This window comes from Juglans regia, chromosome 5 (assembly GCF_001411555.2).
Source record: "Juglans regia cultivar Chandler chromosome 5, Walnut 2.0, whole genome shotgun sequence".
Classification (NCBI taxonomy): domain Eukaryota; kingdom Viridiplantae; phylum Streptophyta; class Magnoliopsida; order Fagales; family Juglandaceae; genus Juglans; species Juglans regia.
The window spans coordinates 11,320,371-11,345,345 of record NC_049905.1 but is presented as its reverse complement, the minus strand read 5'-3'; the positions used below and the strand labels follow the sequence as shown (position 1 = coordinate 11,345,345).

At 40.8% G+C, this 24,975-nt stretch overlaps 1 protein-coding gene across 1 annotated transcript; it reads right to left on the bottom strand.

Annotated features, from left to right (window-relative positions):
* Positions 1-20,674: 20,674 nt before the first annotated feature.
* On the bottom strand, positions 20,675-22,534 carry LOC109020878 (lysM domain receptor-like kinase 4). The gene has a single exon (XM_019003403.2). The coding sequence runs from the start codon at positions 22,532-22,534 to the stop codon at positions 20,675-20,677; it is 1,860 nt and encodes a 619-aa protein (XP_018858948.1).
* Between the last annotated feature and the right edge of the window lie 2,441 nt (positions 22,535-24,975).

The following is a 24,975-nucleotide window of genomic DNA, read 5'->3' as shown; positions in this document are numbered from 1 at the left end:
TCAATCCATAAATGGATTTGCGTAACTTACAGATGTGATGTGGAAATTCAGGATTTACGAACCCAACAGGTTGATGCATATATACATCCTCCTCCAAGTCGCCGTGCAAGAAGGCGTTCTGTATATCAAGCTGATGAAGAGGCCAGTTACGGGTAATAGCAATGGAAAGAAGGAGACGTATGGTTACGGGTTTAATCACAGGGCTAAAGGTCTCTGAGTAATCCAAACCCGGTTGCTGATGAAACCCTTTAGCAACAAGACGAGCTTTGCGTCGCTCTAGGGTGCCATCAGCTTTCCTTTTGGTCTTGAGAACCCACTTAGAACCAAGAACATTGAAGTGAGGAGAGGGCGGTACCAAATCCCAGGTTCGGGTTTGAAGGAGCGCATGAAATTCGATGGCCATTGCGTCACGCCATTCAGGGTATTTGGCCGCTTCTGTGTAGCATGTGGGTTCTTCTGGAACTGAGGATGTTTTGGAGATAGTGAGGGAAGCAGATTTGGGTATTGGCCAGGGAATGGTTCCATCGGAACGGACAAGGGGACGAGAGGTGTTGGTTTTGGAACGAGTGAGTATGCCGTGTGTAGAAGAAATGGGACCAGGTGGAGGTTCTATCAGAAAATCAATAGAGGGCAGAGATGAGTTAGGGTTAGACAAAGAGGTCGAAGGGGAAGTAGAAGATGGACGGCTTGTTGGAGAAGAAGACGTGATGGATCGGGTAGGAGAGGAAGTGAGGGGAGTTGATGAGGGAAAAGAATCCATGGGCTGCAAGGAAGTTGCGGGCTGGATTAATGAGCCCGTGTGAGAGTCTGCAGCTTGGAAAGAATGAGAAGGGGCCCGTGTGAGAGACTGCGGCTTAGAGGAGCTGGGCTGAATGAGAGGCCCAGAAGCAGCAGGAGACGCCTGGGAAGCAAATGGAAATCTGGTTTCATCAAAGCGGACGTCCCGAGAGAGATATACACAACCAGAGGGAACATGTAAACAACTGTAGGACTTGTGATCTGGAGTGTAACCAACAAATACACACAACTGTGAACGTAAGTCCATTTTGTGCTTGTTGTACGGCCTTAAATTAGGCCAACAAGCAGAACCAAATACCCGTAAGAAGGAGTAATCGGGTGTGAGGTGGAACAAGGCCTGAAAAGGAGAGATGTTATTTAAAAGTGAGGTGGGCATCCGATTGATGAGGAAGGTGGCTGTTTGGAATGCCTCAACCCAGTACATAGACGGCATGGAAGAATGAGCAAGAAGTGAGAGTCCCGTCTCGACAATGTGACGGTGACGACGCTCGACACTCCCATTTTGAGGATGAGAGTAGGGGCAGGAAATTCTATGAGAAATACCAAACTGTTTAAGGATAGTATTGAGCGGGCGGAACTCTCCTCCCCAGTCGGATTGAATGGATATAACATTTGAGGAAAATGTATTACTGACATAACGTAAGAAGGCAAGAAAAATTGAAACCACATCAGATTTTGCATGCAACGGAAAAAACCATATATATTTGGTGAAGTCGTCTACAATAGAGAGGTAATATCTGAAACTCTTGGTGGACAGCACAGGCGCTGGTCCCCATACATCTAAAAATAAAAGTTGAAAGGGAGATGAAGAACGAGAAGGAGAGGGGGGATGGGGAAGAACATGAGACTTTGCTTGTAAGCATGCAGAACAAACAAACGAGGACATAGTAGTAGAAGTAGGTAAATGAAAATTGCGGATAGTGAGTGAAGTGACACGAGGGTTGGGATGGCCCAAACGATAGTGCCAAATCTGAGATGAAGTTCGTTCTCCAATAAGTGCATGAGGAAAAACAGGGGTGACGTGTTTGTGAGGTGGCTGTGTCGTTGGGTTAGCCTTTGCACCAGCTTGAAGAACATATAGCCCATCTTTAACATTGCCTTGAAGAAGTACCTCCCGGGTGCATAAATCCTTCACAAAAAAACCAGAAGAGTGAAATTCAAAAAACACAGCATTATCATGACAGAATTGTCTAACAGAAAGCAGATTTCTAGTGATCAAAGGAACATGTAATAAATTTTTGAGAAAAAATTTTCGAGAAGAGAAAGAGAGTTCAGCCATGCCAGTGTTTTGAATGGGGAGCACAGATCCATCCCCAATGCTCACTTGATCCGAACCAATGTAAGGAGTAGAGTTGATGTTCAAATTGGCAAAATCAGAGGTAAAATGATTCGTAGCAGCGGTATCCGAAAACCAATTAGAGACAGAAGGAGGAACATATGGGAAGGCAGTATAGTTGGCGTGAAGAGAGGGAGGGGGAGGAGTTTGATAAGAGTGATCAAAACGATAGTAACAAGACAGAGCAGAGTGACCAGATTTTTGACAAACTTGGCACGTTGGTCGTTGAGAGAAGTTGGAAGAGAGGTTGTTGAAATGAGGAGTGAAAGAACCACGACCTCTGCCACGGCCTCGCCTTCCACGGCCACGACCTCTGTTAGAGGATGAGGAGGGAAGAGAGGGCTGAGTGACAGTCGAGTGTTGGCAGAAAGAGAGGTAGCAGAGAGAAGGGAATGAGTTTGATGTGCTAGCCGTGACTCATGGTTGAGCAGATAACTGAAAACTTGAGCAGACGAGAGTGTTTCGGGACGGGTTGTGATTGAGGTGACAATAGATTCATATTCGGACCCTAGACCAGCTAAGAGGTAGATAATGAACTCAGAAGAGGAGAGGGGTCGACCAGCAGCACTGAGTGAGGACGAGAGAGCAGTAGCTTTGTGAAAGTACTCTGAAATGGTTTCAGAGCCTTTCTTCAAGGTAGCCAACTGGTATTGCGTTTGCATAATGTGAGCCGAAGATTGCGCCGAAAATAGGGAAGAAAGGGTATTCCATACTTCACGCGAGGTTGTGCATTCGAGTACTTGAGCTAGAACATTATCGGTCAGTGAGGAGTTAATAGCCGAGAGAACAAGTTGATCTTGAAGAGCCCAGTCAGTGTAAGCTGAGTTGGGTTTGCCGTCCACAGTGGGTGGAGGAGAGGAAATAGTGCCATCAATATAACCAAAGAGACGATGACCTTTAAGGAAGGGCAAAATCTGGGCTTTCCAGAGAAGAAAATTGTCAATATTGAGCTTAACGGTGACTAAATTTGTGGCAAGGTTGGTGATAGTGGTGGGAGAAGGAGAGGAATTGGATTTATTTGGAGCCATAATAGACCAGGAATGATAGACGTTTGTCTTGGACTATGCTCGTGATACCATAATGAAGTAAAGAAGGTTGCACGGAAAGTGCATGACAGAATGTCAAAGAGAAGAATCAGAATTTCAAGATTGCATTTCGTATTTGTCTTTTCCTCAATTACAATAGAGCTCCAGCAGTGAGCTATTTATAGCCAACAGTACATACACGATTTATAAGAAATGAATACAAGATTAAATCTCCACTGTACAGCTCATCAATTTTCTGTTGTGCATAACAGATTCTAGAGCTTTCCGTGAGTGGGAATTGGTTATTTCTGTACAGAGGCAGCTTTCTGTGTTGATGTAGTGCGGACACAGCCTTCTTGCAAATCCGTGGAGTCTGATGCTTCAATTGGTATGATGTGTGGGACGTTGTGCTGGATTTCTTTAGAGGGCCTCCTCTTCCTATTTCTTTTAAACATTCTTTCATTACTTTGATTCCCAAAGTTAATGAACAAGTCATATTTGCTAATTTTCGATCAATTAGCTTATGTCAAGTTTGATATAAAATCATATCTAAGATTCTTGCAGCTAGACTTGGATTTTGATGCCTAGACTTGTCTCTCCATAGCAGGGTGCTTTTGTTAAGGGCCGACTTCTTTCTGTAAGTATTGCTCTTGCCCAAGAACTTGCTCACAACTTATCAAAAAATCCAGAGGGGGAAATGTCATTTTAAAAGTGGATATGGCAAAGGCCTTTGATCGTGTTGAGTGGTCCTTTTTGTCACAAGTTCTTCTTAAATCTGGTTTTAATGCCACTGCAATTTCTCTTTTATAGGCTTACAACATTGTTTTACATGTTCCATTTTCTCTGTTCTTCTTAATGGAGCTCATAAGGTGTTCTTTCATTCCAGCAGAGGTTTGGAGCAATGAGATCCGCTCTCACTTCTACTGTTTATTTGAAGTGAAGAAGTTTTAAGCAAGAGCTATCACAATTGCAACATGAGTCTTCTATCATTCCTTACAAGGTGCCTAGAGGTTGTTCTGCCATATCTCATATTTTATTTGCTGATGATTTGTTATTTTTCTCTAATGAATCCTAAAGGAGTTTAGATTCATTAATGGGGTTTATCTCCAAATATGAACAAACATCTGGACATATAATTAATCCACAAAAGAGTGTATTTCTTATGCATAACTCTGCATCTCGAGCCAGGAAGCATATTGTGGCTAGAGTCATTGGTTTCATGGAAGATAATTTTCCTATCACTTACTAGGGAGCACCCATTTTTTGTGGAAGATTAACTATAGAGTTGTTTGAACCTACTCTTGCTAAAATTAGAAGAAAAGTGGTTGGTTGCAAAAGTAGATTATTGTTTGTTGGAGGAAAATTAACTTTGATTAAGGCAGTGTTATCTTCACTTCTAGTGCACAATATTTCTGTAATTTGTCCTCCTAAAAAGGTGCTAGATTTAGTTCAGCAAGCCTTTGCATCTTTCTTTTGGGGGAAAGTGAAGGGCATTAAAAAATAAAGGTGTCCAGGGAAAATATATGTACACCTGTTGAAGAGGGTGACCTGCGCATAAGAAATTTGTATGATGTTGTAAAAGCTTTGCAATGCGAGCTTGCTTGGAATTTGGTAAGTTCAACCTCTCTTTGCACATTATATATGAGGTAAAATTATCTCTCTAATGCTGTATTTTTAGATTTAATTTCAGCTAGACCATGTCATTCTCATATTTGGAGGTCTATATGTGTATACTTGCTCTTCATACAATCTGAAAGTCAGTGGAATATTAAATGTGGTAATATAAGTTTTTGGCATGATAACTAATGGGTGATGGGTCCCTTGCATCCTTGGGTTTTCCTGTCACCATGCCAAATCTTCAAATAAATGATCTATGTACTGCACCTTGTTGGTAGAGGGATAAACTTGAAGCTCTTTCAAAATCCCGTTTTGATGCATCATGTTCATAGTTTTCAAATTAAGCTAAGTGGTGATGATGTTCGATATTGGAAACATACAAATGACGGTAAATTTACAACACAGTCAGCCTGAAACATTCTTAGAACTCAACGTTCTCGATTTTTTGCTTCTAAATATATTTGGAGTAAGAATTTTCCACATAAAACTTTTGTATTTGTACGAAAATTAGGGAGTAATGGGGTAGCTTTGGATTTTAATGTTAAGAAATGTGGCATAGGCTTGACTTCCAAGTGTAGTGGTTGTTGTGAGGCTACTGAGTTTGATTCACATCTTTTTAATGATTGTTCTCTTGTTGTGTCTACATGGCATGAGTCCTCACAGATTTTTGGCATCTTAGACCTTTTAGCTTTGGGGTGGAGAGACAAATTGCTGACTTGGTGGTCGATTTTTCATGCTCAAATCAGATTTATATACCTGCTCAGCTATTTCCCTGTTAAATACTTTGGTAATTGTGGCTAGCTAGAAATTCAGCCAAATATGAAGGTATGATCAAACCTACTTCATGCATTATATGGAAAATTGTGAAATGGTTGCAAGAGCTAAACTTGATGATTAAACCATCAAGGGGAATATCCAGGTATGGTGATGTTTCTAATTTTAAACCTTTTGAGAATTCCATTACAGAAGACTAAACAAACAAAAGTTTAGTTTAATTCGCTTGTTGAATTCTCCTATTGGTAGAATGAAGCTTAACATTGATGGGGCCTCAAAGGGCAACTTGGACTTGCTGGTTGTGGTCGGATTATTCGAGATCACTACAAGCAGTTTATACGTGACTTCTCCTTTGGGGATTGGTACAAATATTTTTGCATTTAAAGTTGGTCTCCCTTTGTGTTACCAACTTGGATTTTATGATGTCATTGTTGAGTAAGATGTTTCGCTAATAGTTAATTCATAATTGGTACAGAAATAAGAAAAGCCCTCCCTGCAGGTATGTGCATATTTGGGAGGATCTAATTGATTTTAACAAGTTTCTAAGTTTTGATGTCCAACACACACACACACATATAGAAGGTAATGGTGTGGCATATGGTATTACATCTGGTATTACTTTGTTTTTTTTTTTTTCCTTCTATTTTACAATTACCTAGCCAACAGTATGGACTTTTGTGACGCCCCCAATTTTCTGCTTGGGATATAACTGAGTCTTGGAGCGTTGGGACATATAACACAATGTTACATACTCCCGTTCATGACAATTCATATGCAATGCATTCTAGAATGTAGTTAGCAGTATGCACTAATTGCAGCGGAATAAGGGTGACTAAATATAACTTATGCCAGAATAAAGTAAAACATCCCAATAGCATTAATATTCATTATGAGTTCATACGATAATGTAGTATATCCTCAATACAAAATACTTCAAATAATAAGTCTTCATGATTAGATCAATTCCTTCATATGCTCTAAGGTACGAAGGTTTAGAGCTATGAACATCAAAATAAAATCTAATCTTCGATCGAGGTCCAACTCCTCTAGTCAGATCCATTGGTCCATCCTATGTGTCCCTGTCTGGTCTTGATACAACTTCTATCATCCCAAGTGGAATGATAGTGGGTCCACAAGGGGTGAGATTTACTTGAAATCTCAGTAAGTTAAACAAGCAACGTGTACAAAGATAAATTATACATGATAAATGAGTATTTATCATGATACATGATAGATGATAAATTATGCAGAAAATCAGTATTTGTCTCCTATCCAGATTTCTCAACTTTTTAAGAAAAATTTTGATGCACATTTTTGTACAGAAAACACTTTTCGATTCAACTTTAAAAAACATAACATTTCATCATCATTAAGAATCATATTGACATTAATATCATAACGTATGGTATTATCGTAGTTCCTCATATGCACTGTGAGTACCTGCTAGTGACCATAGTACACAACTCATGTTGAAACTATGTTGTCGGCAGACTCGTTCTTTATGCATTGGTAACACATAATAATATCATCATAAAATCATAACATATACACCCACCAACCTTAGGTGTCATAAAATTTTGATTTTGCTCCGGCGTTATTTAAAAAGAACCCATTCAAGACCTGTTGACTGTTCTTCATGAACCCATGGGTTACTATTCCATTTTTACTGACTCCAGAGTGGACAGAGGATCTTCACTAGGATAAATATCCATCCTAGCCTTGGGGTCGTGACAAAAATTAAGTTTTCATGCTATACTTGAAAATATTTTGCATGAAATGAGTTTGTAAGTATGCTTCGTGTGAAATTGACAATTTTGTATAACATGCTCAAAGGACAAAAATTGCACATTTCACGTAAGCGAGTAGTCATGTACTCAATATATCATATTACATGATCTATCATGCTCAAATGATATTTATATCATGAATGTGACATTTATCAATGAAATATAAATCATAAATAAATTATCAAATTGTAAGTTAGAAGCCAACTTACAAACTGTCTGGGATTGAAACATCGTAGCGGCTGTAAACAAGGTTATACTAAGTTAGGATTTAATCTTCTAAGGAAGATTCTCATAATCAAAAGGGTTAAAAAATAGATATTTATAAAAATACCCCTAAACTTTTCAAAATTGCCATTAAGGCCCTAAATTTTTACTATTTACTAATAAGTCCCAAAATTTACCAAACTTCACAAACCCCATATTTTCTATGTTCTAAAACCATCTGTGCCCTTATAATTTTAAGAATCAAAGTGAAACTATGCTAATCATACCCAACCCATGGCATGCATTTCATTAATGCTTAAGTGTGATTTCAGCTAATTAACTCTGATGGGTGCATGTGTGCTCAATTTCATCAAATGCCATCTATAATTACAACCTTAATGAAAAATCTAAAACTCAAGTTTTGGTCATACAAGTTCATCCCAACATTTAAACATGGCTCAAGATCTTAATCACCACTAAATCATCCATTAAGCATTCATGATGTTTTTAGCTTTATTCACCAAGAGATGTTTTTAAAAACTTAATAAAATCAAGTATTCTCATTCTTATCCTAATCAAAAGGCTTTTATAAATGCACATTATTCAAGTCTAGGTAAATTAATCAAAACCGATGCATGCTTAGATGATCAACACAAGATAGATTTAAAGCTTGTTATGGCATGCTTCTAACTTAAAAATTAAACCTTAAAGATTCATTCTAAGATGTTCTTGGATCATATAAAATTATTCTAAGACATGCCCTAGCTAAAAATTCAACTTAAAAACAATTTATGAAATCAATGATCCCAATTTACCCGGTTTTGAACTAAGCATGGTCATCTCAACTATACTCAATTAAAAACTAATTCCCATGGCATAAATTAAAGCCTAAATGCTATGCTAATACTAAAAAAATATTGTGGCAAGGTTACTTACAAAGATTCGTCGCCCTTAGAGCTCCCAACACAACTTCACTTGGTTTCACTCTATTGCTCATTAAGGGGGAGAAATGCTCTCAAAACTCAAGAGAAGGCTTGGAGGAGAGGTGTAGAGAAATGAGAAAGTGAGAGAGGTATTTATAGGCTTCAAGAGGGTAGGGGGACGTTGGCCTTAGATGAAGAAGGGCATGGAGATTGGTTGGGTGGGCGGTGAAGTGTGGTGATAAGATTTCAGCTAGTGTCATCACTTATGCAAGTGAATAGTATCCTAACCTTTCATGATTTATTCATTTCAGGTGCTGCAAGGTGCTTTGTGGGTGCAAGTGCAGCCATGGTGCAGAAATAAAAATGAAAAAAATGACATGAAGTCATGCCATGTTGTCATTGGGTAGGAGTCTAAAAATCTGGACAAATTTTCATCTCATGCTTGCATCACTCGTCTTTTCACCATGTCTGATTTGTGCATGTATAATTTCACCCTTTGAAGGCTTTTTCAAGTGGTGGAAGGTGGAGAATTAGCTGTCAAGTACTCAAGTGTGTGCAGCTCATTTTAGTGGGTGAAGTTGTCGAGTGGTTGAGGCTTGATGTCCATCGGTTTGTGGTGTTTGGCTTGGGGGAAAACAAGGTCAAGACTTCATGATGACTTTGAGGGGCTCATGGGAATTGTAAGGAAAGGGAAGTGGCGTGTGGTGTTGGCTCAACCGAGTGAGCCTAGCCTTGCCCGACCTCCCTTAGGGAAGGATCGGGTAACGGCAGATGCGGGCGAGGCCTCAGCCCGAACCACACATGAGGCTGGGGGGGGGGGAGACTATGGCATTAAATGCACCAGCATGGTACAAGAGCAGAAACTTCAACAAGAGATTCAATTGTCGATAATGGGTTGCCCCATTAAATGCGACGACGGGGGGGGGATACTATGGCATTAAATGCACCAGCATGGTACAAGAGCAGAAACTTCAACAAGAGATTCAATTGTCGATAATGGGTTGCCCCATTAAATGCGACGACATGGCAGACTGAGGAAAGAAGACCCTAAAAGGGGGAAATAGGGGGCAGATTATACACATTCAATATTTCTTTCTAACTCTCCATAACTTCTTGCTTCCTAGCGGAATTCCGACTTTGGCATTGGAGGTGACTTCACCGCCCTTTCTTCCTCCTTCATAGGTATGAGAGTGCCGTAGTTGATAGGAGGCTACAAAACACGCATAAATAGTTGGCTCTGTCTATGGGATCCAATATTACTTTGGTCTAGCAGCATCAATATGCATTTTGTATGCAGACAGTAACCTGCCCCCGAATGGTCCTATGCCAGAAAACACATTGGCTAACCAAGAAACCACACTGGATAACCGACAGGACGTATCTATGGAGGCCAAGAAGTAAGAGACATGCCCATGTTGGAATCGAGGGAGCGAGCGTCGGGGTTGCCCCTAAAGGAAGAAGAACTTGGAGACATTGGGAGGGGGAGCGCGCAGCGAAATAGACTCATACTGCACCAGAATGTCTACCCCTACCCCCCGAGCTCATCGATTAAAAAATGGAGACTTGCAATGAACAAAACCTGTAATGGGGAGAAACTGACAAATTCCTCGAACTGGTATCCCTAGATGTCTCCCATTTGGAGAGGAGAGTGAGAAAAGGGACGAGGATGAGTAATGAAACAAGATCTCAGTTAATATAGCTCGCACCAAGACGTATTTGCTTGGGGTCATATAGACATGCCCGAGATCGATAGAAACATAACCGAGCACTGCCTAAGTGTGAGTCCCGACATGAGGAAAGTTTGGCAAAAGAGACGAAGCGTCAGTGTGGAGAGTACGTTGCAATAGTAGAGGAGGTCGATCGGCTATTAACTGCAAGCTTACCTGGGAAGCCCACTACGTGAATCGCTTTCCAATGTGGTTTTGTTGTGAAATTTGAATGGAAAATAAAGGATGTATGTAGACTTCACCGACTGGAACAAGGCATGCCCAAAGGACAACTTTCCCTTATCGCGCATCGACCTGATCGTCGACTCAATAGCTGGACACAATATGCTGAGCTTCATGGATGCCTACTTCGAGTATAATCAAATTCAAATGAGTCGGGAAGATGAGGAGAATATTGCTTTCATCATGAACAAAGGTCTTTACTACTACCGAGGGATGCCCTTCGGCCTAAAAATTGTAATGGCCACCTACCAAAGACTTGTCAATTGGATGTTTAAATAGCATATTAGTCGCAGTGTGGAAGTATAAGTCGATGACCTGCTAGTTAAAAAGCAAGGATTCAGAGGGACATGCCGGGAACTTAAGGTAGGCCTTCATAGTCCTCTAGAGGCACGGGATGAATTTCAACCTTGTGAAATGTGTTTTTGGAGTGGGATCGAAAAAGTTTCTAGGATTCATGATTTTAAAAAGAGGCATCGAAGCTAACCCAGAGAAAATTCAAGCTGTAATCAACATGAAATCTCCCCGCACTGTCAACGAGGTACAAAGACTTGTGACACTCAATCGGTTCGTCTCCCAATTGATCGAAAAATGTGTGTTGTTCTTCCAGGTGTTGCGGAAGGCTCACAATTACGAATGCGAAGTGGCATTCACTCGACTCAAATAATACCTCACCAATCCATCCCTGTTAAGCCAAACGATGTCGGGAAAGACAATATATCTCTACCTGTCAGTGACGGCCATCGTCATCTCAGTGGCGTTGGTTCGAGAGGAGGACAAGGTGCAAAAGCTTGTCTATTACGTCAGCTGTGCATTGAGGGGAGCGAAACCTAGATACTCACCAATGGAGTTGTTGGCATTCACACTGGTGGCAGCTGCACACCGACTCAGACCATACTTCCAAGCACACCCAATCAGAGTCCTAACCGAAAAGCCCCTGAAAAAGGTCTGGCAGCGCCTTGACATATCCAGGCGCCTAGTGAATGGTGGTCAACCGGCAAGCTCTGGCGGACTTGGTCTTCGAGATGAGGGACCCACCGATGAAGTGTCCCTCCTGCTACGAGGCAAGTAGTGGCATGTCTACGTCGACGGATCATCATGCCAAAAATGTGGAGGTGTGGGCGTAGATATAGTATCCAATGAGAGCAAGGAAAGCTACCACTTGATAAGGCTTGAGTTCAAGAACACTAAATAAGAAGCAAAATATGAGGCTTTGTTGGAGAGACTCACCATCGTGAGGGCACTGGTCGTGATAGATGTAAGAATAAGGGCATACTCCGAAGTGGTGGTAAACCAAGTCAAAGAGGCGTATGTAGCGAAGAAGGAACAACTTTAGCTCTACCTACAATGGGTATGGGAAGAGCGCGATTGGTTCGACATCGAATGGATTCTCCGAGAAGATAACTAGAGGGTGGACAAACTAGTCCGGACCGTTTTGGTCATGGATGATGATGAACTACCATGGGAGACATTCACCAGAGTGGTGGAAGTCCAAGCCATGGGAGTTGTGATAGTAGAGGTGGGAATTGCTATACCCCGAATGGGGCCATGAGGTCAGTCAGTTCTTGGCCATTGGAGAGTTGCTAACTTAGAAGGAGGAGGCGAGGAGAGTGAAGAACAGGGCTGCCCGATTCGCTTTGGTGGTCAGGAAGCTTTACAAGCAAAGTTTCTCTTCAACCTTTCTCAGGTGTATATCCCCGGACGAAGCCCAGTATGTCATGTTGGAGATACACGAAGGAGTTTGCTAGAACCATTCATGTGGAAGGACCTTGGCGGGACCTTGGCGAGTGGTTTACTATTAGCCCCCAGCCCTTAAAGACATTTGTACAAAGGTGCGAGAAGTGCCAGATACATGTGCCAGTCCCGCATTGCCTACCCGATGAAATGACATCCATCACCTCTCCTTAGTCATTCCTGCAGTGGGGGTTGGACATTATGGGATTGGTGCCGCGGGTAAAAGGCGGTGCAAAGTGGGTGGAGGCGGAGTCCTTTACAACAATAAACGCCACCAATGTAGCTTGGTTCTTGTGGCAAGTCGTGGGCTACTGATACGACATAACCCAGGTCATCATCGCAGACAACAGGTGACAGCATGACTTCGACCACTATAGAAGCTAGTGTGGCGAGTTGGGAATAAAGGCCAGGTATTTTTCCCCTAGACACTCTCAAACTAATGAGCAAGTGGAGGTGACCAACAGGACCTTAGTGGGAATCTTGAAGAAAAGATTGGTGACCAAGAAGGGGGCCTGGGCGGAAGAGCTTCCTAGGATCCTGTGAGCATATTGCACCACGGTGAAGACCCCTACTGGACATCCCCATTCGCATTAGTGTACGGGAGCGAGGTGGTCATTACGGTGGAGGTGGGCATGTTGGCTTTTCGAGTTGAACATTTCAAAGAAAGAGCAAACAAAGAGGGTCATCGTGAAAACTTGGACTTGCTGGAAGGAAGATGACGCAGAATAGTAGTGAAAATGGCGACAACTAGGAGAAGAGCAGAGCAATAGTTCAACCAAATGGTCAGATCCAATCGTTGAGAGAAGGAGACCTGGTGCTGAGGGAAATCAGAGTGATGTCCCAGGAAGAAAGAAAGCTTGGACCGAGGTGGGAAGGGTCATATGTGGTTACAGCTTATCAGAGACCCAAAATGTATTGGTTTAAGGACTCCGAAGGGAAGGAGTTGCCATGCTTGTGGAATGCAAAGCACCTCAAAAGATATTTTGTATAAGAATTTTATGAAAGGGGACTAGGGAGTGTGCCCCTTGGATTGGCCTGTTTATGAAAGAATTTCATTTTTTATGCTTTGCTAACATGTCACTGGACTCATTAGCATCGAACCCTTTTCTCACATCCAAACACCACCTAGCGAGGTCGATTTCAAATCCAGCCGGTTCCTTAGGCTGATTTTCTGCACTGGTACCTTGACGATCAAGGGAGGGAACACCTCTCCTAAATGCCCTAGTCCCTCCTCGCCAACCAGAGAGGTTGATTTTAGATCTCCCTTGGTTCCTTAGGCTGATGCTCTGCGCTCGCACCTCAACATCCAAACGCTACCAAGCGCGGTCGATTTTAGATCTTGCCTGGTTCTTCAGGTGAATGCATCACGCTCGAACCTTGGCAGTCAACGGAAGGAACACCTTTACTAAGTGTCCCAGTTCCTCCTTGTTACCCAATGTGATCGAATTTGGGTCTCCCTGATTCCTTAGGCCAAGGCTCCCTGCTTGCACCTTAGCAAATGCCACCCAATGCGGTTGATTTCAGATCTTGGTTTGTTCCTTAGGGCGATGCTACCCGCTCGCGCCTTGGCGCCCAAATGCCTCCTAATGCATTCGATTTTATATCCTGCTTGGTTCCTTAGGTCGATGCTCCACGCTAGTGTTTTGACAACAAAATGCCACCCAGTGTAGTTGACTTCATATCCTACCTAACCCTTTTGGTTGATGCCCCCCGTTCGCACCTCAGCGTTCAAGGGAGGGAACACCTCTCCTAAGTATCTCAATCCCTCCTTGCCACCCAGAGTGGTCAAAGTAGGGAACTCCTCGCGCCTCAACAACCAATCGACCAGGCGCGTGCGTGAAGAACTTGTCGTGGCAAAAATTAAATAAAATAAAAAGAAAAGAAAAAGAGAAAGGAAAGGGAAAGCGAAAAAGAGCGTACAAAATTGGATACCATGAAGATTTTACCAAATACATTCAACGACGTTACAAAGTACAATATAGAGGCACATAGGCGGGGTGAGAAGCGAAGAACAAAAACTATGTACAAGTTTTTGTAGCTAATCAGGGATGCAGGTTTGGTGGAGGAAAGGCGTCGAGAATCAAGTCACAGCCCAGTGAGTCGGGAAACTGGAGTGAGGTGCCATCAGGTCGTAGGGATCTTAGGTCAAGCACTAGAAGGTTGACCCTGGCATTCTTTGAAACAAAGCGTAGCATCTCTACAAGCCCTCCTGATAACCATGACCCTAGGCATGTCGCCCTCATTGTAGCCAGTAGTGGGGAAATCCGCATCAGGTCGTCTTGCGAAGCAGGAAGCTTAGCCGTTGGGGAAGCCACCTATGCGTCATGAACATCAATATCATTTTGAGCTAAACTCAACTTGAATCTAAGGGGCCTAAGTTCCTTCTCCCGAGACCCACTTTCCTCAAGACTCAGTCGGAGGGAGTCATTAAGGCCTATGCTCAACAAGTCCCATGACCTGACCTCACCCTCGAACTACTCCCACTCCTCTAAGTTCTGGAAGCGCTGCTCTACCAAATTTTGAAAGGACTGTTTGATCCCTTGAAAAACCTTGTCATAACCTTGACAGCGCTCCCTCAGCTCTGCCAACTCGGATTCCTGATGGGATAGCCTAGACTAAACAGCGTCGCGCGCCTCCCTTAATCCATGGGCTTCACTCTGGCGGTGGCTCATGTCTTCGTCCCTTCCAACCAATTCATCCTTGAGATAAGCGACCCCAGTCACGAAGGTGAGCACTCTCTTCCTCTAAGTCAGCCTGCCTGTCCACGATCCAAGCCACGAGGTGATCAATTCCCTAGTACACGTGAGCAACAAAACTATGAGACGAGGAAGACAAAGTACATTAGACAATAGACATCGCGAAGGAAAAAGGCATACCAGGGATACGATTCCTCTTAGTCGGCCGACCTTTTCCTAAACGACTTCAGCCTAGGCGGCACCCCTCCTCGAGATAGCCGTAAGCACCCCCGCATTGCCCCACCTTTACCTTTATGGGAACCGCACCAATCTAACTTGCCCACCAGGCGAGGTTGGGAAAGGGGAGCCTAGGGGGAACCAACGCCCTTTCCAGCATAAACCTCCCTCACGACCGAAGATGCCGCCATTGTTGGATCAGCCGTCCCCCTGGCTGGATGCTCCACCATGCCTCCTACCTGGGCCTTGCCACTTAGGGATCTCGCCGTCCCACTACCATCATGGTACCCAATAAGAGCCTCCGCTTCGACACCCCTTTGGCTGACTTTTCCTCCGATGCGGCTCTAGAGCAAGGGGTAGGTGAAGAAAGTTCCTCACCACCTAGGACCTCGACTGGTTGGTCCCTTGGGGCAAGTCCCCAGAGGTCGAACGAAAGGTAGGTGTCTCGCCCCTGGAGGTCGTTGACAGACGAGAACCTGAGGGGCAACCCTCCCCCCCATGGACCTTCCCGACGATATGATCGAAGTAGCATCCAATGGAATCCCTTCGGTGCCATCTAAAGGCTCACCTACAATGCCCGAACCCGCGTGTATGGGATCCAGAAAAGTCTCGAAGAAGGCCATGTCGAGCTTCTAGTCCATGAAATTTGGTGCCGTGGATTGGCATTGACCTCTCGGTGGGGTAAAAGCAGGAACCTGATGTTGGGGGGAGAGGTCTACGGATCTAAAGACGAGCAGCCAACCCCCATGGCCACTACTGTGAAGTTGGACTCCACTTGCTATATGAGAACTCGGACGCTATCTGGCGAAGGCTGGACGTGATGCACCTCTACCCCACGTAGAGGTGATGAGGTTAACGCCTTGGTTGGGAAGATGGGAGGGCAATGAGGCGCTCAACTTGCACCCCGTGATTGGGAAGAAGCTCTGGGCCTCCCCAAGTTGTTGCTGGAATCCGACAAGTCCCGTGCGGACCCAAAGCAACTTCTCATCCTTTCTTCTCTTTCCCTCCAGATTGGGAAACCTTTTCTTATCCTGAAATCTAAAGATGGCCTTTGAAAATTGTGACCCACGACCCCCAATCGGTCCCACATCAGCACGGACTGCTCAAAGTTTGCCCTGGTCAACAAGGCTTCCTTCTAAACTACATCTCGGTTTGACTCTACCTAGGCATAGAACCGCCCAACATGAGCCCGCTCCTGTTAACGCCCCAAACTACTCAAATGGGAAACTCCTAACAGATTCTCCCGAGGGGGAAACTCCCAACCCCACCCGAACATGAAAGATAACTTCTTTGGCCAGTCATTAACACAGTTGTACTAGGGTTCTAGACGGCGGGACCTGAAGCTACACATGTTGCCCTTGCGGTGTTGGATCTAGTGGGTGTAGAAAAATTTCCTAGCAATCAGATCTAAATATTCCTCTTCCTCATCATGCAACACTTTGCGCCAGACCACGCAAGCAGACATCAGTATCCTCCAAGCGTTGGGGTGGAGCTGCGTCGGGGCTAACCCGATGAAACCCAAAATGTCCTGTAAGGGACAACAGAAGGGGAGCCATAATCTGTTAGAAATCATCATGAAGTACAGCGCCACCTTCTCGGCAAATCCCTCCGAGTCCATAACCCCCTGCTTGGACCCTGGTCTCTCCAGGTTGATGTAGTCGGATATCCCGAACAAGCTACGCATGACCTCGATATCTGCTTGAGTAATGGATGCTGACCAATGGTATCCCTCAAAATACTATGAAGGGAGGAGCCTTGGGGCATGAAGGAAGTGATTTGTAGGACGAGATGTGGGAAGCGATTTTGGGGGCCATTAACTTGATCGCTGATCAAAGACAAAGGAGGGCCTCATGTGTAGGAGGAAGAAGGAATATCAGCATAACAAAAGGTGGGGAGTCGACGGTTTGGACTAGGCATTTAAGGCGCAAATGTGGCTACGTGGGCTTCGATGCAAAGAAGACCAATATCAAAGATAAGGGCAATCTGGGGAAGTAATAAAGAAGTAACATTTAATTCCCGTCGTTGGCATGATAGGAATTGACAGGATAACTGGAAGGGATATTTCTCCTCCTTTAGTGGTCTGGCCTCTAATTGAAGAGCCTCAAGGCCTAATGTATAAGTGAGCCCAGCTCATCACGATAGATGAGGACGGGGCCTCGGCCCGAACCACACATGAGGGGGGGGGGGACTATTGAATTAAATGTGCCAGCATGGTACGCGAGCGGAAATCCCGACAAACGATTCGGTTGCCGACAAGGGGTTGCCTCATTAAATGCGACGGCAGGATCCTAAAAGGGGGAAACGAGGGACAGGTTACACACATTCGATATTTCTCTCTAACTCTCCATAGCTTCTTGCTTCCTGGCTCCTGTTGGAGAATTTTGACTTCGGCGTTGGAGGTGACAGAACACCTCCATTTGCCACCCTTTCTTTCTCCTTTGCAGGTAGGGGAGTGCCGTCATTGACCAGTGGCTACAAGACACACATTAACATGATTTTTATCATATAAGTGGAGATACAATTTTTGGGTCGAACTTTTTTCTTTTATTTGACTTAATCTTGCCTTAATCAAGATGAAGACATATTTTCCTGTAGAACAAACATAAACAAAACCAAACCACAGACCTAGATCCAAACCGGACCGCAGACCCAAATCCAAACCAAACCACATATCTAGATCCATTCCAAACCACTGACCCATATCCAAACCAAAGGAAGAGAAACAAAGAAGAAGAAGAAAGAACCTACACCAGAGTGCCTTAGAGGTCGGCCATAGTAGAGAGAGAGAGAGAGACATGGAGAGGAATATACCTAGAGTAGCAGACAACAACCTCTACTACTCACTGGTGGTGATGAATAAACGACATGGATGCTAGGGTTTAGGGGAGAGAGAGAGAGAGAGAGAGAGAGGAAAGGACTCAAAGGAGAGTCTGGACGCGTAGGGACTTGTGAGGGCTTGGAAAATTAATCCCGAATGCAAAAACAAAATATATTTTTTTAAAATAAAATTCGATACGGATAACCGGGTTAATAGCCAGTATTGGTAATCCAGGCTATTATTTTACCCACCCGGATTCACCCAAATTTTAGGGTTTCAAATCGGATTGGAAAAAAATTTTGTCCAGATGCACACCCTTAACCATAACCATATCTGATCTGGGTTTTATGAATAAAATTTCTGGTACCTTCTACGCTTTTATTTTAGTAAGGAAGGATTACAAATTACAAATTAATGTCCAACTTAAAAATAAACTGCTTACATTACCCAAATAGAAAAAAATGAAAATTTCTATCAAGAGGACGTTTAAATTCATATTAGCCTGCACTTAAATATTTCATAATGTAAAGTAAAGATGGGTAATTATTAAGCCTCATTTGGATACGCAGTTGATCTCATCCCATCCCATATCATTTCATCTCAATATCCAAACACTACTCATACACAAATACTTTTCAATTTTTCTTTCATATTTTGTCATCTAATCATTACTAATCATTATAATTTTTTCAAACTTCCAAACTTTTCAAGATACATAACAACGTATGTTATTATAAGAAGATAGTACAATTTGTTAGGGGCATATTGCATTGCTCGGTCGTAGATACTGTTAGTGCATTAGTGTGTCTTCCATATGTATGAATTCCACAACCCGCGACTATGGGCGCATCGGCATTTACTTAGATTCGCTAACCCTAACTCACGAAGTCAAAGGTGGGTATCGACCTATGACAAGTGAAAGATAAGTTCATGTTCATGATATTTACGTATGTATTTATAAGTATGCATATTTTCTAAGAAACCTTATGCTTATAATGATGTGTTACTTATTGAATATTTGACTCATTTTTGTATATTTTTATATTTTAACCTCCACAGTGAGGATTTTCATGAGGATGAAGCTGTAGGACAGGACTTGGCCCAGGGAGGAGAGGCAGAGGCCTAGATAATTTATGTTATGCTAGCTTTACGATTTCCAGTTTAATAAGTTATTTTGATAAGCACATGAGACTTTATTGATTTAAAATAACTACTTCCACATACTTCCTTTTAGATTTTAAATATTTAATAAAAATTATCTTTATTTATTTATGAAATCTTTTGTATCTAGCGCTTCGTTAAGAAGAAAAATTATTATGTTAAGTTTAGTAGCACACCGGTTCCCCAAGATTTAAAAAGAAAATAACTTTATTAGGAACGGGATGTTATAGCAGGAGTGATGGGCAACCTTAGGCCTCGTTTGGTTACACAAATTAGAGGAGATAAAAGATAAAAGTTGAATAAAATATTGTTAAAATATAATTTTCGTTTTAAAATTTGAAAAATTAATTAATTTATTATATTTTATGTGGGAGTTTAAAAATATTGTAATGATTATATAAAATTAGATGAGATAAGATGATTTGATTTGTGTACTTAGGCTTAAGTATATGGAAAATAATAGGATTACTATTCTTTTACTACCTATTTACTATTCTTTTTATATTTTATTTTTTTATTTTATTTAATGGTTAAGGAAGTGATTATTAGTAAAATTATATATTTTTTTAATTTTTTTCTTAATGATTAAATATGTTAAAAAAATATTTAAAAGAAAATGATAATAAAAATTCAAATATAATATAAATAATAAAAGAGTACTAGTGAACCGGTTGCAAGATATCATTAACCTGAGTATATACGTTGCTCGTGAGCCGCAACTACGAGTCTCGCAACAGTATTGGCGCAAAAGGTCGGTCCTTCAGTTACTAAAACTAATAAAAAAAATTAAAATAAATCAAAACGAAGCACTTCCTTCCAACTGTCTCAGAGTGGCTGCAGCCACTATTAGTTCTCTTAGTTGGGTGGCCGGCCAGCCAACCACCTTTTAATTCTCTCTCATTGCATGGATCTCTACTTGTGTAAAATTATTTTGAAAGTTCTTCAATAAAAGGTGATACAACCTCACAAAATAAAAGAAGGTAAAACAGATGATGAATTCAACCATAACAAGTCTTTTGATTATCAAAAAGGGGTACTCCTTAGAAAGAACCAAAGAATAGGTTACGTATAAATAGTAAAATAATTTAAGATGATCTGTAAATAATAGTAAAAAAATGATAAAATATCAAATAGTAATAAAAAGTAGTAAAAAATAATGAAAAGCAGGTGAAAAATAATGAAAAATATTGAATAGTAATGAATCACTCCACTACCCAAACATAGCCTAACTCTCTGAGACTTCTGGGAAGTGCTTAAAGTTGTTGTGAATTTAGTGTAGGAGTTGTTTACTCAATTTAGGGAATGAGTTGCTTAGTAATTTGATTAGATAAAATAAACCTAATCACAAAACTTGTTAAACTTAAAAGCAGAGACTACTAAAAAGAAAACACTTGGAAAACATAAGTGCTTATCAGCTTATGCATGTATGAGATAGAAACAAAAAAAACTGCCACAAGAGAGATACCTTTAATTGGTTGATCAAATTGTATGATCTATATGTAGAGAGAGACATGTCATGTGAGCCATATAACATTTAATGCTGACATGATATAATCTATATATACTTGAAGTCCTGTCTATTACACATGATTATCCATTCTTCAGGGCTTAAATGTAATTACAAAAGATGTCTTGGGAGTCATGCCATTCTGGCTAGGACTTTCATGATATCATCCATGGGTGGCCTACGAAGAGGGTCATCTTCCACACAAGCCTTGGCTAAAACAGCTAAACATAGAGCTTCCGCCAATGAAAAGTCATCCTTGAGAGATGGATCCACGAAACTCCTCAATTGTTCAAAACAGCCGCTTTCACTTGCTCCTCCCAAAAATTCAATAGATTCTCTAAACCATTTTCCATCAGGGTCCTCTCTTCCCGAGATGAGCTCAAGCAAAACTACTCCAAATGCAAAAATGTGAGCCTTTTCAGAAGTTGAGCCATGGAGGTACTCTGGAGCCACCCATTCTCTGAGACTCTCGCTTTTATCATTCCCTTTCAAGGGCACAGCTGAAGGGGTATTGGTCTCAATATTTGCAAGTTTTGCTCTCCAATTTGCAGTCACAAAGATATTTCTGCTGCACAAACTCATGTGTGCATGGGAGAGAAAAGTGCAGTAATGCAGATAGTGAAGTCCAGTTGCAATATCAAAAGCAATTTGTGTCCTCCTATGCCACAGGAGAGGATTATAAGGATTAGATAAGCATTGCCTCAAGCAGTCATTTCGAGGGAACTCAAACACCAGATATGAACAAGAAAAATCACTTTCTCCATAACATATACCATGTAAACTAACAATATTGATGTGATTGATCTTCGAATATAAATTAATAATCCTTCGAGTATCTTCAAACCTCGTCTGCTTGATCATCACTTCAACATTGTTGATCAATCCCTTAAAGACTTGATCACCAATCTTGCTTTCTTCACTGAAATCTCTGGTTGCTTTCCTGAGTTCCTCTATGCTGTACAGGAACAATGAGTATTTTATTCCAACAAGAAGATCTGGGGATAAACATGAAATTGTGGAGTTTGTGCTCGTTTGACCGGTTCTTCCAGAGCTTCTAACAGGTGAGCAAGAGACTGGAGAGCTTTCAGCAGTGAAAGACTGGAAGTTCTTGCCCTTCCATTTCTTAAAGGCCTGTATATACAACCCACATGCAACCAATGCCACAACTACAAGAAAAACCCCAGAAACAGATCCTGCAATATAAATACCTCTTAATTTTGAGGTTTTTGATGTTTTTTCCCTTGGAATTGTGGGAAGGAAAACAGTTGGAGGTGGAGAACCTGAATCTGAATCTGGGATACTGAACTCTATGACTGGATCAGCTTTCAAGGGAATTAAAACAGTTGACTGTTGATAAATGGTTTGGTCAGGTTTTAAATTATTTACTGCACTTAAATCTTCACTAGAAATTCCAAACCTCGTACTCAATGTTTCTAATAGATCTCCTTCTATAAGGGGGTATGTCACAAGGTGAGTCACTCCTATACTACGAGTGAAATTATCAAGACAAGCACATCTCACAGGCACATGAAGCTCAGAACCAACCTTGGTCTCATTGGATGGGTTCGCCTCCTTTAGTGTAAGATATTTAAGTAACCCTTCAAAAACTCCACAAGCAATCTCAGAAAATGTTGTGCTTTCCTCCCGGACCTTGTAGCTGAAATTTGCCTGAAAAAACTGGCCTGCGCAATAACATTTAATGGGAACAAAAACTTCCCTACCTGGTTTGAGAATCTCATAAAGAGATGTATGATTGTTATGCTGAAGTACTTCATCAGGGTTCAAGAGAAATGACTTTGTTATGGCTGCAATAGTCTGGAGTTGTTTGCTAGCTCTGTAGACTACAAAAGTATCACAGGAATTCTGGGAGTAATTGCAGGTGTATCTTGAACCTGGACCACTCTTTTCTGAATAACAACTTGATGAATCATAAAACTGTTGAGCATAACTTGAACTTGTGCAAACCCAAAAGAGAAACCAGAGATAAATCATGGCTTTCAAAGATCACATTCAGTTTGGCAGAATTAGAGGTATGCAATAAGATTAGGAAGATAGATATCTTTTGCAGGACCAATATCTCACAGCAGTTATCAGAGTTGATTCTGCCAGCAATTACAGGTGATAACTGAGGCTGCCAATTGTATTTTATTACATTAAATTGAATCTACCTGATTGCATAAAATGGTCAAAAAAGCATAACTGACTTGTTTGGAATTAAGCCTTTGAAGATACTTCTTGAAAGCACCATCAAGAGCCGGCCGTGAGACTAATAATGGCCAATTGGGAGTAGAATACGAAATATCAATAACACAATGTTGTTTTGCAGCCGACAATGTCTCCATCAATGTTATTGTTTTCCTTAATTGTTGTAATTTATTTTTTGGCTTCACTGATCAATATGTATGCAGTCCAGTACGTCAATCGTTCAAGTCGAAGTAGATGAAGGTCCTTTGGATAGTAAAAGTGTTTTATTTTATCTTATCTCATCATTATAATTTTTTTAAATTTTTAAACAAAATATAATAAATAATTTAATTTTTTAAAATTTTAAAACAATAATAATATTAAAAAATAATATTATAACAATATTTTATTTAATTTTTAATTTTCATTTCAACTCATCTCATCTCATCTCATCTTAATTTATTACCCAAACGACAACTGACAAGCCATTTTTAATAATTTTCTTCTGGACATATGCAAATATTATATAAATAAAAGAGAAGCATATAAATAAGAGGGTGAGAATTGAGATTGCTTCCTTGATACAAATAACGATAGAAATTATAAATAATTGAGCACAAGGCTCTAAGCAATTGATACCCGAAGTAGTTGTATATTAGAATAATGATATATATAAGTTTTAAATGTGCAAATTTTGTATAAACTTTTAAGAATTTTACAATGAAAAAGTGTAAATTTTTTTTTTTTTTTTAAGTGGATCCACTTTTTTACATAAGGCCGCAAAACTTGTGCATTTAAAACTTGTTCCTACCATTACTTATCTATATATTATGTGTACATGACATGCTCAAAACAATGACCACATGCAGGGTACTGAAGTTATTAATAAGAACAAGACTTGGTTTGGTTATTATTCTAACCAAGAGATTTGATTTAGAGATGTATCTTATAAGTAGATTTGACTTTCATAATTATTAAGAGATTTATTGTAACATCAATGCATACTTTGAATCCAATTCATTGAGAATAATAAATATCATGTAATTCTTTAAGTTTCTCTCTCTCTCATTCTCCTCCTCTTTTCTATTGCAATTCCATTATATTTTGTGATGGCCCCAACCTCCGGTTGGGATTTGACAAAGATTGAAGTGTCGGAACATGTAATACGAGATAACATACCTTCATTCATAACAGATAATATGCAATACACCTAGTATGCTTATAGCAATATGCAATAATAGCAATGGAATTTTTTTGTTCAATCAATAGTTGCACTAGAATAGACTAAATCCTAAACATTTCATAACATTAATACATAAATAAGTTAATTATCCATCCAAACATAGCCTTAACTCAAAAGAGACATAGTACTGGAGTACAATTTCCTTAATTACAGATGACTACATAGTTTCTTAACTACAAATTGAGCCGCTTACGCATCTCAACTATCAAAAGTAAAATAACGTTAAAACACTGGAGGATAGTCTCCATTATGTCCCTCCAGACTTAGGTTGGGTTTAGATAATGAAACCATCTCAACTCATCTCATCTAATCATTATAATTTTTTCAAATCTTAAAAAAAAAAATACAATAAATAATTCAACTTTTCCAAATCTCAAAACAAAAATAATATTAAAAAATAATATTCTAATAATATTTTATTCAACTTTCATCTCATCTTAACTCACTCTCCAAACTAGGCCTTAGCCTCTCGCTAATTGATCTCATCGAGATTGGTTCACCGTCTTCATGGTAACCTAGTACAACTTCTACCATTTCGGATGAGAATAATAGTTACAACTATTATGGTGAAATTTTACAATCTCAATAAGTTATGCAACTAATCTACCACCAGCTTACAAAGCATGCATGATAATAAACAAGGGGTGTATCTATGGCTGATGTGAGCTTGCTTTTACAAGAAAAATAACATCATTGACATCAGAGTTTCATGCTTCATAACATAATCACTTTCATAAAAAGATTTCATTCATTCTTATTCTTGTTTTTACAGAGAGTGGACACCTCATAGTTTTCTATAGATCGTGTGCTCCTTCTGGTTACCTCACCATATCACAGGTCCTTAGATTAGTTGTGAATATGTCATCAGAGTCTTTCTTCATGGTAGTTTGAATTAACCATTACCATGAATCTTAGAGGCACCCACCAACATTAGGTGCCTTTGACTTTGCTCTAGGAGTCTTTTGACCACATTCGAAGTCCGTTGATAGTTCTTTGTCAACTCAAG

What these genes read in the sequence shown, in the direction of transcription:
- LOC109020878 (XM_019003403.2), bottom strand. Translation starts at nt 22,534, where the DNA reads ATGATTTATCTCTGGTTTCTCTTTTGGGTTTGCACAAGTTCAAGTTAT.